The following is a 14,527-nucleotide window of genomic DNA, read 5'->3' as shown; positions in this document are numbered from 1 at the left end:
TAATCCTGCGCACAGCTGCTGCCCTGTAGCAGTAAAACTTCTGTAGGGCAATCGGAAAGTAGTTAAAAAAGTCACATTAGAAAGAACACATTACCTTCTGGTCTATAATTTCATTCTTCAATACTTCTGTTTAATTGTGAATAGAAACGCTCAATGATTTCACAGAGCACCACAGCTTTATCTCTGCCATAAATATTCTAGAGCTCCTCCCCTGTTTGTAGCCCGATTTGTGGATGTTCATATTTTGGAGCTCCATCAGAGCTCAGTTGATACCTCCTCCTCAGCAGTGACTGTGCATCCTAGGCCTCCTTCATACAACCATTCAGATGCATACACTGGATTCAAGCGGCAAAAGCCAGCAAGAATCACTGATGCATGTGAATAGCAGCCTGTATGAACGAATGACAGGCTGACAGCGGCCGCTGCTGTTCTTATGTAGTCGTACACCATGAGGTTACCTTTGGTTAGGTATGGATGTCCGAGCCTGGATGTAGTCAACCGCATCCAGGCTCTGACATCCTCAGGTGACTGCTTGGTGTGTGGCTACGTGCAAACAGCGGCTGCCGCTGTCAGCCTGTCCTAAGCTTATATAAGCTGAGGGGCTGCCGCTGTTTGCATGCGCCAGTCGCATACATGCGGTGTATGCAGCTAAGCGGCCTGTGCCATAGACTAGTACTGTCTGGCAGGGCTAAACAATCATTCATCTCCTACATAACACCAAACCCTTGTATTCTTTTGTGTTTTTTCTGCGCAACTCCACTCTTTCGCACATAGGGCACCCTTCACTTGAATGGGCTGCCCTAAGAGCGACAAGTACGGCAAAGAAGATTCTGAATCTTCAGGCCTTTTTTTTTGTGGGAATGCTGGGAACACAGTTCCGGCACCTCCAGCACTGAATGTGTGCAGTGGCAGGGGATTATCAGTTGTGCTGAAGGGTCCAAAGATGCCAGCTGCCAGGGGATCTATTATTGCTGAGGGGTCTATTGTTGCTGCCCTCCCAGCAACAATTGACTCACTAGCAACATAAGACCTCCCCTCCCATCTTATGTTGCTAGTGGGTCATGCTGGGAAGGATCTACTTTTGAGGGAGGGGTCTATTGTTGCTGGCTGCTGAGGGGTTTATTAATGCTGGCTACTAGAGGATCTATTGTTGCTGGGGGAGGGGTTATTTTTGAGGGGGGTTTATTATTGCTGGAGGGGGTCTTATGTTGCTGGTGGTGGTCCACTGTTGAGGAGGGGTCTATTGTTGCTAGCTACTGAAGGGTGTAGTAATGCTGGCTGCTGGGAGATCAATTTGCTGGATGCAAAAAATAGGGATGGGGATCTATTGCTGCTGGGGGGGGGATTTATTGTTGAGGGAGGGGTCTATTGCTGCTGGTGGTCAATGCTTGCTGGGAGTGATCTACTGTTGAGGAGGGGTCTATTGTTGCTGGCGGGTCTATTAATGCTGACTGCTGGGAGATCTATTGTTGCTGATGGGGTCGATTGTTCCTGGGGTGGGTCTGTTGTTGCGAGGCAGTATTTTGTTGCAAGCGTTCTAGTGTTGCTGGGGGGGTCCATTATTGCTGAGAGTGTTTATTTTTGCTTGGGGGCCATTGTTGCTGGCTGCATGGGATACATTTTTACTGCTTTCCCTATTACAATCACGAAATTCCATACAGAATACTTAGCACCACAAAACAATATTTGGTTCTGTTTTCTCTAAAAGAGGTGGTACTGGGAGGTGGGTATAGGGTGGAACCAAGGGACAGTGCTTGGAGGTGGGTAGAGGCGGAGTCAAGGGATGGTGCTTGGAGGTGGGTATGAGGTGGAACCAAGGGACAGTGCTTGGAGGTGGGTAGGGGCGGAGTCAAGGGATGGTGCTTGGAGGTGGTTATGAGGTGGAACCAAGGGACAGTGCTTGGAGGTGGGTAGAGGTGGAGTCCAGGGACGGTGCTTGGAGGTGGGTATGGGGTGGAAAGAAGGTACGGTGCTTGGAGGTGGGTAGGGGGCAGAGACAAGGGATGGTGCTTGGAGGTGGGTAGAGGTGGAGCCAAGGGACGGTGCTTGGCGGTGGGTATGGGGTGGAAACAAAGGACAGTGCTTGGAGGTGGGTAGGGGGCAGAGACAAGGGACGGTGCTTGGAGGTGGGTATAGGGTGGAACCAAAGGACAGTGCTTGGAGGTGGGTAGAGGTGGAGTCAAGGGGCGGAACTGGGAGGTGGGTATGGGGTGGAGTCAAGGGATGGTGCTTGGAAGTGGGTATGGGGTGGAACCAGGGGACAGTGCTTGGAGGTGAGTAGAGGTACAGCCAAGGAACAATGCTTGGAGGTGTGTAGAGGCGGAGTCAAGGGACTGTGTTTGGAGGTGGGTATAGGGTGGAACCAAAGGACAGTGCTTCGAGGTGGGTAGAGGTGGAGTCAAGGGGCGGAACTGGGAGGTGGGTATGGGGTGGAGTCAAGGGATGGTGCTTGGAAGTGGGTATGGGGTGGAACCAAGGGACAGTGCTTGGAGGTGAGTAGAGGTACAGCCAAGGAACAATGCTTGGAGGTGTGTAGAGGCGGAGTCAAGGGACTGTGTTTGGAGGTGGGTAGAGGCGGAGTCAAGGGACGGTGCTTGGAGGTGGGTATGGGGTTGGACCAAGGGACAGTGTTTGGAGGTGAGTAGAGGTATAGTCAAGGGACAGTGCTTGGAGGTGGGTATGGGGTGGAAACAAGGGACGGTGCTTGGAGGTGGGTAGAGGCGGAGTCAAGGGACGGTGCTTGGAGGTGGGTATGGGGTGGAAACAAGGGATGGTGCTTGGAGGTGGGTAGGGGGCAGAGACAAGGGACGGTGCTTGGAGGTGGGTATGGGGTGGAACCAAAGGACAGTGCTTGGAGGTGGGTATGGGGTGGAGTCAAGGGACTGTGCTTGGAAGTGGTTATAGTGTGGAACCAAGGGACAGTGTTTGGAGGTGAGTAGAGGTAGAGTCAAGGAATAGTGCTTGGAGGTGGGTAGAGGCGGAGTCAAGGGACGGTACTTGGAGGTGGGTAGAGGCGGAGTCAAGGAACGGTGCTTGGAGGTGGGTATGGGGTGGAACCAAGGGACAGTGCTTGGAGATGAGTAGAGGTAGAGTCAAGGGACGGTGCTTGGAGGTGGGTAGAGGTGGAGTCAAGGGACAGTGCTTGGAGGTGGGTATGGGGTGGAAACAAGGGACAGTGCTTGGAGGTGGGTATGGGGTGGAAACAAGGGACAGTGCTTGGAGGTGGGTAGAGGTGGAGTCAAGGGACGGTGCTTGGAGGTGGGTATGGGGTGGAAACAAGGGACAGTGCTTGGAGGTGGGTAGAGGCGCAGTCAAGGGACGGTGCTTGGTGGTGGGTATGGGGTGGAAACAAGGGACGGTGCTTGGAGGTGGGTAGGGGGTGGAGAAAAGGGATGGTGCTTGGAGGTGGGTAGGGGGCGGAGACAAGGGACGGTGCTCAGAGGTGGGTAGGGGGCGGAGACAAGGGACGGTGCTCAGAGGTGGGTAGGGGGTGGAGACAAGGGATGGTGCCTGGAGGTGGGTAGGGGGCGGAGACAAGGGACGGTGCTCAGAGGTGGGTAGGGGGTGGAGACAAGGGATGGTGCTTGGAGGTGGGTAGGGGGCGGAGATAAGGGACGGTGCTCAGAGGTGGGTAGGGGGCAGAGACAAGGGGTGACTTAAGAGTGGGGAGTTCCTGCACCCATTCTCAGAGAAAAAAAAATCCCTGTGCACCTTTTCAGGTGTGGAGGACTTTTTTTTGCGAGTTTTGCTGGGCAACAAAACATGTCTGCTAACTGCGTTTGGGGTGCCATTGGCAAATAATGACACCGCAAGAACAACGCATTTGCGTTTCCTGTGCATTTTGTCTCGCAAAGTATGACTGGGACCTTACGCTTTAAGCCTGTCGCTGTTTTTCTATAATGATAATGGGGTTTATTTTTATTTTTTTTGTTCCTAATTATTACCAATTGGGAAAGCAGAGAGAACCTTCACTATGAACACCGGCATGACTCCAGGATAGTTCATGAGCCTGAGCAGTTCTCCGACGCTGAAGACACTGGTAGACTTGGGTTTACCTGTAATGGAAATTGGCAGTTGGTGAGGTTGTAAATTCCCAGAATGATACAATCAGGCCTGGAGCGATTAACGTGTAATGACAAAGCCTTACTTTGTTCAGCGGCGGGCTTGCCTTGCGTTTTTTTGGTTTGTACCGGTATGTAAATTAAGACGATGACACAGCAAACGAGACTGGCAGCCAGGGCGATGAAGGAGGGCGTATACAGTCTGCAAATACAAAGAGATGCACATCAGTATGGAGACAAAACGTAATTAGTGGTAATTGGGTCTCTAATATATTCCACACGTTCACACATTACCGGCAGTAGGTGGTTTCAAGGGGACCGGTCACCCAACATACAACTAAATGAGTGTTGGGGGTCATTCACAACACACCAGTTGTTTCATTTGCCTCCTCTTTGTGTTTCTCAAGATATCAAACCAAATAAGTGGATTTTTTCAGGACTTTTAAAAGGTATCAATTTCACAAAAAAAAAATTATATATTTAAGAAAATACTTCTGTTTGGCATTTCTTAAAACTGTTTTTCCCATACAAAACTACAGACAAAAGTCAATACATTTCCGTCAATTATATCATCCAATATATGCAAATTATCTTACTAGACAGAAGGAAATATTGTCTTATTAAGGGGGACAGAGCACGCATGTGTTTCTGTGCGTTTTCCTGCACTCCCATGTTTTACGTGTAGGGCGGCCCATTCATTTTGATGGGCTGCCCTACACGCAGGGAAGGCGCAAAGGAAGTCGATTTTGCAAAATTGGGCCACACTGGGCTTTATGGTGCTGTGGCACCATGCATTTTGGCATGCACGAAAACGTGCACGTTAGAAGATGTGTGGGAGTGCTATAAAGATTTAATAGCACCCCTGCATATCTGTTAAAGGGAACCCCCCTTTTTCTGCGTGTTAGGAAAAAGCAGGTGTAGGCAGATGCAGTTAGCTAGCTTGCCACTAGGTGGCTCTGTGCCAGAAAAGTGTCCAGTTACAGCAGACAGTGTCATCAGGTGCTAGGACCCTTTTAGTTAGAGCCCTCCTGCAGTGATGTCATGGGTGAGTGAGTACCCACATAGAGTGGAACCTTGGATTACGAGCATAATCCGTTCCAGGAGAATGTTTATAATCCAAAGCACTCGCATATCAAAGCAAGTTTCCCCATAGAAGTCAATGGAAACTAAGATAATTCGTTACGCATTGACTTCTATTGCATGCTATACCGCATGTGGCCAGAGGTGGGGGGGCGCCGGAGAGCCTTGGAAATACTCGGGGAAAGCTCGGCTGAACTCAGAAACCCTCGGAAAGGCTCGGAAACACTCAGGAATGGAGTATTTCCGAGTATTTCCGAGTGGTTCCGAACGGCTCTGAACCGTTCCGAGTCTCCCCGGCGCCCCCGCACCTCTGGCCAAATGCGGTACTGCACACCCCGTTGGCTTGAATCCTGCTCATTTTGTGAGAAAACACTCGCAAACCGAGTCAGGATTTTAAAAAAAAAGTTGCTCGTCTTTCAAAACGCTCGTTAACCGCGTTACTCGTAAACCAAGGTTCCACTGTATACTGTAAGCCAGGTTAGGAGGAACCCTAGTGCACTTGGGGTATGAGAGCTGAACACCCCACATGTAACCAGCATGTGGACAGGGCAGGAGGGGTGGACCTGCACCCTGGAGGGCTGGCTGTTGACTTCCTGACCCTCATGGGGGGGGGGGGGGGGGGGGGTTGCAGCAGGCTAAGAGTTCCCTGGGTGAGGCTATTTCCCTGGAGGGTCCTAAGGAGGAGGTGACTACAAACAGCTCATTACTGTGGGTACTAATGATCCCGGGTGAAGGAGAGTCTGTAGGGAGGATGGCTGTTTAGAGTGCTGCATATGCTTTCACATGTGACTACTGTGGACCGTCCACTAAATGTGATTGAGTATGTATTATAATGTGAATGTATGTCGATGTGATATGACTGTTATGCCATCCCCTGAATTCTACTAGCTCATTACTAGCTCATTGTGAAATACTCACCTTAGAACAAGGCCTCGGCATCTGATCCTGGTCCACCGTTCTTCCGGGTTCATGGCTCCGAGATTATGCATGTGCACGGGAGACTTCTTCCCGGCAAGGTTCGGCAGCGTCTGCCGGACCTACAGCCGGGCCTCCACAGCTGACGTCAGCGGCTGCATGCTAAGTGAATATCTCCTAAACCGTACAGGTTTAGGAGATATTCATTTTTACCTACAGGTAAGCCTCATCATAGGCCTTATTATAACAAATAAGGGTATACAACCGCTTTAAAGAATTCTTATGATGAGAGTTAATACATCAAACCTCATCTGTACCAATAATACAAATGGTGCACAACACAATACCAAGCAAGGATCTCTCGAGCCAACAACGTGCGCATTGCTGCGGACACCTTCCTCAATAAACACTCAAAAGATGAACTCTTAGGAGATATAAAAGACAAATGAATTACATATAGCTACATAGTTACATAGTAGGTGAGGTTGAAAAAAGACACAAGTCCATCAAGTCCAACCTATGTGTGTGATTATATGTCAGTATTACATTGTATATCCCTGTATGTTGTGGTATGTATGCTCCCCGCTGAGACCACCGCCTGTGGAAGGGAATTCCACATGCTTGCCGCTCTTACAGTAAAGAACCCTCTATGTAGTTTAAGGTTAAACCTCTTTTCTTCTAATTTTAGTGAGTGGCCACGAGTCTTGTTAAACTCTCTGGCAGTTGATGAGAGACCCCCATTGTCTCTTCCATTTCATAAGTCAGACAAAGTTCTCATAGTTGCTTCCTGTGCTTACAGGAAGAAAAGGGAAATCTTGCCAACAAAGATACAGATGCCAATGAAAAGCCAACAGAGGCTCTGACCCATCTCATCGCTGTCCAAAACAAAATGCTGTGGTGACCTCTCACTGTAGAAGGGTCTCTCCCTCAGGGCCTCCAGTGATCAACAGTGGGGAGCAGAGGGTGAATGGACACTTCAGTCTCCCTACGGCAGCGTGGCAGGTGCTGTGATGTGGGTTGTGCTGCGCTGCCCCCAGGCAATGGTGTCCCTAGGGGGGGGGGGGCAGAGGGGGCCCTGACCCCCCCCCCCAACATTATGCTGTGCCCCACCATGTGCCCCCCCAATTAAAAAAAGCCGGTATCAGCCTCTTGAAATCCCTGTACAGCATGGCTATAGTCTGGGAGGAAGAAGCAGCACAAGCAGCCAATCAGTACATATACTGACAAGCAGCATGACAGATGAGCTAATCATGGGTGCTGCTTCTCCTTTCACTGTCCAGTCGCAGGCTAGGGGTGGGTTCCGGATGGCCTGGGCTCAGATGAAGTGGAAGTGGAATGATGCTGGCTTTGAGGACAAGAAGCTCTTTTGGGGGGGGGGGGGGGACTCTGCTTTCTCTGTCGATATTGCAATTGTTGTTTATTATGTTATCTTATCAAAGGCTAATCATTTTTATATTGGTATTTTTAGATGCTGTTCTGCTTTAAATAAGCCTAAGTGACAAATGTGACCTACAACGCTGTAGCACACAGTCATTGCCTGGCAAGGTGCATCCAGTCCAACATCCAATTCCCAGCAGTTCTCTAAGCAAATATACAGTACTTGTTTACACAGGAAATGAACCCGACTGAGCAACTTGAATTGTGCTTTTTTTCTTATTCCAGTACCATCCTCATAGAACGGCTCTCTATGTACTGCTCTCTGCCTGTCTCCCAACTCTTACCTACTTTTCTCAAGAAATCCAGCAAGACAACTATTTGGTGCCTGAGGGCTTGTTCACACTAGCCATTGGAGGGTGGTAAAACCCCACAGTTGAGCCACGCTTTTACCGCAACCCCAAACCACCCCCCCCAACTGCTAGCTTTAGCTGCAGAGGCAGCGGCCAAGGGTATACACATGCCAAGTCGGGAATTATACCCCATCGCCTTTAACGGGCATAGTGTCCCCGAACTTTACCCCTTCAAGTGAAAAAGGGGTTGCTCTGCAAGAGCCCCGCAACGGTTGCAGCGCACTTGGTGTGGGGTTCAAAGCAGCGTGTGAGGAGGCGATACAACGCTTCCTTACCACCTGTCAAATGCTCTCTGAAGAGCGATATGAACACAAGGCCAGCACTAGTGTGAATGAGCCCTAAAAGTGACTGCAGCGTTTCAGTGGCAGCTAAAAAAAAAAAAAACGCACAACTGCTCCTAAACATCCGTTTACCAGCAGCAGTGTATATGAAGCCTTAATGTAAAAATTGAGCTCTGGTCACAGTTCTGGGGGCGTTAATGGTGTGTGCCCCAGAAAAAGACAGCGGCACATAAATGCGGAGGGCAGTCGTGGAACTACCAGCGTTAAAAAGGTCGCAATTGCAACTGGGCCCTGGCATCCTGCCACCATGGGGAGGAGGGGCCAAGATGGCAGAAAGGGGGCTGCTGCAGAACATGTGAAATGGTCCTGCTGCGGGACCGTAATGCCGCGTACACGCGATAGGATTTTCCGACAACAAAATCCATGTTTTTTTTTTTCCGACGGATGTTGGCACAGACTTGTCTTGCATACACACGGTCACACAAAGTTGGTCGGAAATTCCGAACGTCAAGAACGCGGTGACGTACAACACGTACAATGAGCCGAGAAAAATGAAGTTCGGTAGCCAGCGCTGCTCTTCTGCTCGATTCCGAGCATGCGTGGCACTTTGATGCGTCAGGAATTGTCTACACGCGATCGGAATTTACGAGAACGGATTTTGTTGTCGGAAAATTTGAGATCCAGATCTCAAATTTTGGGTGGATGATGGAAAAAGTCAGATGGAGCCTACACACGGTCGGAATTTCCGACAACAGGCTCCGATCGCACATTTTGCCGTCGGAAAGTCCGAGCGTGTGTACGGGGCATTAGGCTCGCTTTGCACCGCTTCAACCCCAAAGCCATGTGACTTGCTTGCGACTTTTGTGTTTTAACATTGCAGTCTATGACACTCAAATCGCACCAAAGTCGCAGAAAAAGTAGCGCAGTAAACTTTTTTTTGTCCTTGCAACATTAAACGCATTGAGTAAACCGGAACCAATTGAAATGAATGCGTTTTGACTTGTCATGTGACTTTGTGTCGCAGGTCGCATGGTAAGTCCCAGCAGTGTGAACTAAGAGTAAAGGGCCCCCGGGCTTGGGGGGGAAGGGCCCTGAGTATGGTTGCCACCTCATCCCTTTAAACCCGAACACATATGAATTACACAGGTTCTGTGGCTGATTAAGGTGTTAATTAAACTCACTTGTTGCCTTATCTGCATTTAATTAGCCCCAGAACCTGTGTAATTCATATGTGTTCAGGTTTAAAGGGATGAGGTGGCAACTCTAGCCCTGAGACCAGAGGAAAAGGGCTCCAGGAACGATAGAAAGGGCACTGGGACTGATGGAAAGGACCCCAGCAGTCAGTGGGGCCCTTCATGGTTTCTTGCACCGGGGCCCTGAAGGTTCCTCTGGTGTTAAGTAGGTGCTACTGCAATTTCTTTGGTTGACTACTCACATGGGAGTAGGAGCCCGTTGTGTTGCCTTGTATATACTCATACATGATCCTAGTACGGTTCAACTGTCCCTAAATTTTAGTTCATCTGTCCTTTAAAAAAAAAAAAAAATACATTTTTGCAACCCTGCAATCAGGGTCACGGGAACTTCGGGAACATCAGAAAACATTTTGTGTTCCTATAAAGCCCCAGACCAGGAAATCTATTATAAAGCCTCCACGTCCCCTGGACCCCGTAGACCTCGGGCCTCAGGCCATACTCTATTCAGGAGGAAGTTATCTCTTTCAGAGCTGTAATTATTGCCGGTCCGCAGGGCAGAAGCATTGAATCCGATGGAGGATTTCCCCATCTCTGAACAAGCAGCTCCCCCCCTCCTCCCTTTCATACATACTGCGGCAGTGACATGGGCCTCACCCCACTAAGGGCACAAAGGAGCCATTGTGGTCGCCATCTTGCACAGACGCGATTAGCGATGTCAGAAAGGACACTCTGTGTGTCCAGCGCTTGGCTTCCTGACCAAATTAGACATTTACTGTAAAGGAGACAAAAGGCATCGGGGGGTCTGCAAAATCTCAAAATCTGACAGATTCGAAAGAATATTTGTGCAAAATGTCCCAAAAAGCAGGAAGACTCATCCATATTTGTGACAAGGACTAAAGTGAGAGTTTCATGGGGGGGCACCTGCTGTCTTTGCAAAATGTATGTAGACATTTTAAAGAGGAGTGTGGACTCATTCTATGGGTACAGAGAACATGTCAGGGCCACAACTATCCAAAATTGTATTGGCTGGACAAAAATAAAAAATAAAAAAATGTTTAAATTAATTTAAGGAATATCTTATTGAAATAAAACAAAAATTAAATTTGAAGCATTTATTACCTGTGTTGACTCATTCTATGGGTACAGAGAATATGTCAGGTCCAAAACTATCCAAAATTGTATTGGCTTGACAAAAAAAAATTATATTTTAAAATATTTTTAAGGAATAATTTATTGAAATTAAAAAAAGTAAAATTGGAATATTACATATGTTGACTCATTCTATGGGTACAGGGCCCAAACTATCCAAAATTGTATTGGCTGGACAAATTTTTTTTACAATTTTTTTATATTTTTATTTAATAATTTATTGATGTATATTTTTTTATTTATTATTATTATAATTTTAAGCATTACCTATTTGCTAGCAAACCTTTCATAAACCCAGACAGCGAAAACGGCATATAATGGAGAAAAGGATGCATATGGGCATTAATTGCGGTTATCATGGCCACGCGTAAGCAGTCCTTGCATATTTAGGAGCAGGGTTGGGGTAGGACAACCCCTAAAGTGGGCGTGGTATGGGCATGCCTGTCAGGAAAGTGGGCATACTGTATAAAAACAGACCTTCCTATTAGATCATCACACATAGATGCCAACTGTCCCAAATTTTCTGGGACAGTCCCACATCTTGACCCTCTGTCCTGCCAATGTTGTGTCCCAGGATCACAGCATGAACCTAATTTAGGTTACTGCACATGCACAGTAACTCAAAAGGGAGTTAAATTGCAGAAATAATGGCCACAAGTGAGCGGTCTCTGCATATGCAGAGGTAGGGTCTGGGCGGGACAACCCATAAAGTGGGTGTGGTATGGGCATGCCTGCCTGAAAAGTGGGAACACAAAACACAGACCTTCTGATGACATCTTGACATATAGATGCCAACTGTCCCGAATTTTCTGGGACAGTCCTACATCTTGACCCTCTGTCCTGCCAATTTTCACCTCCTAAAGTCCCCTGTTCATCCCCTAAACCTTCCTATTACATAATTACACATAGATGCCAAATGCCCCAATTATTTTTGGACAGTCCCACATCTTGACCCTCTGTCTTGCCAATGCTGTGTCCCAGGCAATGTCCCAGGATCACAGCATGAACCTAATTTAGGTTACTGCACATGCACAGTAACGCAAAAGGGCATTCATTGCAGGTATCATGGCCACAAGTGAGGGGTCCCTGCATATTCAGAGGCAGGGTTGGGGTGGAACAACCCATAAAGTGGGCGTGGTATGGGCATGCCTGCCTGGAAAGGGGGCACACAAAACACAGACCTTCCTATTATGTCATACACATAGATGTCAACTGTCCCGAATTTTCTGGGACAGTCCCACATCTTGGCCCTTTGTCCTGCCATTGTTGTGTCCCAGGCAATGTCCCTGGATCACAGCATCAACCTTATATAAGTTGCTGCACATGAACTGTAACTCAAAAGGGCATTAACTGCAGGTACCATGGCAAGTGAGCGGTCCCTGCATATTTAGAGGCAAGGTCTGTGCGGGACAACCCATAAACTGGGCGTGGTATGGACATGCCTGTCCAGAAAGTGGGCACACAAAACACAGACTTTCCTATTACATCATCACACATAGATGCCAACTGTCCCGAATCTTCTGGGACAGTCCCACATCTCGGCCCTCTGTCCTGCCAATGTTGTTACAGCATGAACCTCATTTAAGCTGCTGCACATGCACAGTAACTCAAAAGGGCATTAATTGCTGGTATCGTGGCCACAAGGGGAAGGGTGGGGGTGGGACAACCCAAAAAGTGGGTGTGGTATGGGCATGCCTACCCGGGAAAGTGGGCACGCAAAACACAGATTGTTAACAGTGTCCCTGGATCTGGGACCCGAATGTTGGTTAACTCTAATGTGTTTTTTACTGAAATTTTGTGTTTTAGACTTTTGCGGTAATATTGTATGTTTTGGGGATTTTATGTAATCTTCAGTCCTAAAATGTTTTAAACGTGTGCAAGAAACGCAGTGATGACAGCGGCAGCGAAAAGGTTAATGGATAAATTCACCTTCGGGAACATGTTACATATTCTGTCCATAAGCTTTTTTAGTTAAAAAAAACCTGGCTCCTAAATTTTTTAGCTGGCTCCTAGATTCAAAGCAAAATTTGTCAAGCCCTGGTTTATGAGAATTGTAAATCATTGGATTCTGTTTTCATGTGGATTTTACACAGCATCCCAACTTTGTGGGAATTTGGGTTGTACAGCTAAATTAAAAAATACTATTTTTAAAATGGATTAGTTTGCTACCCTCTCTGGATATTTGACCCAGAAAAGTATGCCAAGGTGGTGTAACCCCATTGATAATTCAATAGTTTCCATAATTATGTAATGCACAGAACCCTCTATGCTGTCATCATTTATGCAATGCATGATACGATATATGTAGATGTTCTCACTACATTTCTATGGTAGGTAGTCACAGGGTTGTTGGTTGAGTTTCAATGTCATGATAAGGAAGAGAACAAATAATTTCAAGCACACCGTAGTTATAAAATTATAAAAAGTTAAATTACAGGAAGGAAAATAAAGTAGTTTGTGGATCCATAGAAACCCTGCTGTGCGGATACAAGCTAAACCCCTGGAACCCAACGCTCAGCCCATACAAGCTCAACCCCTGGAACCCAACGCTCAGCCCATAGAAGCTCAACCCCTGGAACCCAACACTCAGCCCATACAAGTTCAACCCCTGGAACCCAACACTCAGCCCATACAAGTTCAACCCCTGGAACCCAACGCTCAGCCCATACAAGCTAAACCCCTGGAACCCAACGCTCAGCCCATACAAGCTAAACCCCTGGAACCCAACACTCAGCCCATAGAAGCTCAACCCCTGGAACCCAACGCTCAGCCCATACAAGCTAAACCCTGGAACCCAACGCTCAGTCCATAGAAGCTCAACCCCTGGAACCCAACACTCAGCCCATACAAGTTCAACCCCTGGAACCCAACGCTCAGCCCATACAAGCTAAACCCCTGGAACCCAACGCTCAGCCCATACAAGCTAAACCCCTGGAACCCAACGCTCAGCCCATACAAGCTAAACCCCTGGAACCCCACGCTCAGCCCATACAAGCTAAACCCCTGGAACCCAACACTCAGCCCATAGAAACTCAACCCCTGGAACCCAATGCTCAGCCCATACAAGCTAAACCCCTGGAACCCAATGCTCAGCCCATACAAGCTAAACCCCTGGAACCCAACGCTCAGCCCATACAAGCTAAACCCTTGGAACCCAACAATCAGCCCATAGAAGCTAAACCCCTGGAACCCAACGCTCAGCCCATACAAGCTCAACCCCTGGAACCCAACACTCAGCCCATGGGCCGCCATCTCTCTGTGTGCAGCCCACCGAATGTTGGACTCTTTACAAAGAGATGGCTGGAAGCTTGTTACAGCAATCAGCACTGAAATGAAGCCAGTATTGTCAAGCAGAGGGATCTCCGCCCAACAGTAGAGGCCCATTGTTGTCAGAGAGAGCAGTGAGGGATCAGGTATTTAAATATGGAGTTGTGTTAAATACCACCTGCCACTGACCACAAATGGGGGTGGGGTGAGGTGAGGTTTAACAGCATTGCCACTGACCTCAAACGTAGAGTTATTACGGAGGACACTGACTCCAGTGTCGGGGGTTATCATTGCAGTCAATTACACCAATGCTGGGGGTGATTGCTGAGGCCACTGACACAAATGTTGGGGACTATTATTGTCGCCACTGACCACCAATGTGGAAGTTTTACTGAGGTCAGTGGCACCAATTTTGTGGGTTATTATTGCAGTCACTGACATCAATGCTGGGGGTTATTACTGCATCCACTGGCACTAATGCTGGGGGTCATTATTGTGGCCACTGATACCAATGTTGGGGGCTATTATTGCAGTCACTGACACCAATGCTGAGACCTATTACTGCAGTCATGGTTTCCAATGCTGGGGGTTATTATTGTAGACACTGACACCAATGCTAGGGGTTATCATTGCAGTCACTCACACAAATTCTGGGGGTCATTCTTGTGGCCACTGACACCAATGCTAGGTAGGGTTGCCTAGCATTTTCTTCAAGCCAAAACCCGAACAGTTTAGTGGCACATGGCCATTTATTTTTTCGTAGTATACACTATAGGATTATAAAAGACACCTTT

The 14,527-nt window shown here is 48.0% G+C and overlaps 1 protein-coding gene across 1 annotated transcript in view; it reads right to left on the bottom strand.

Annotated features, from left to right (window-relative positions):
- Positions 1–14,527, bottom strand: part of SLC67A1 (solute carrier family 67 member 1) — a 96,096-nt gene that overhangs the window by 33,965 nt on the left and 47,604 nt on the right. The window contains exons 5-6 of the mRNA XM_073604142.1: positions 4,148–4,263; positions 3,945–4,055 (exon numbers count right to left, since the gene is read on the bottom strand). Coding sequence (XP_073460243.1) covers positions 3,945–4,055; positions 4,148–4,263 — 227 coding nt within the window. The remainder of the gene's footprint in view (positions 1–3,944; positions 4,056–4,147; positions 4,264–14,527) is intronic.

This window comes from Aquarana catesbeiana, linkage group LG11 (assembly GCF_042186555.1).
Source record: "Aquarana catesbeiana isolate 2022-GZ linkage group LG11, ASM4218655v1, whole genome shotgun sequence".
Taxonomy (NCBI): Eukaryota; Metazoa; Chordata; class Amphibia; order Anura; family Ranidae; genus Aquarana; species Aquarana catesbeiana.
This window is presented reverse-complemented; position numbering and strand designations above follow the sequence as displayed.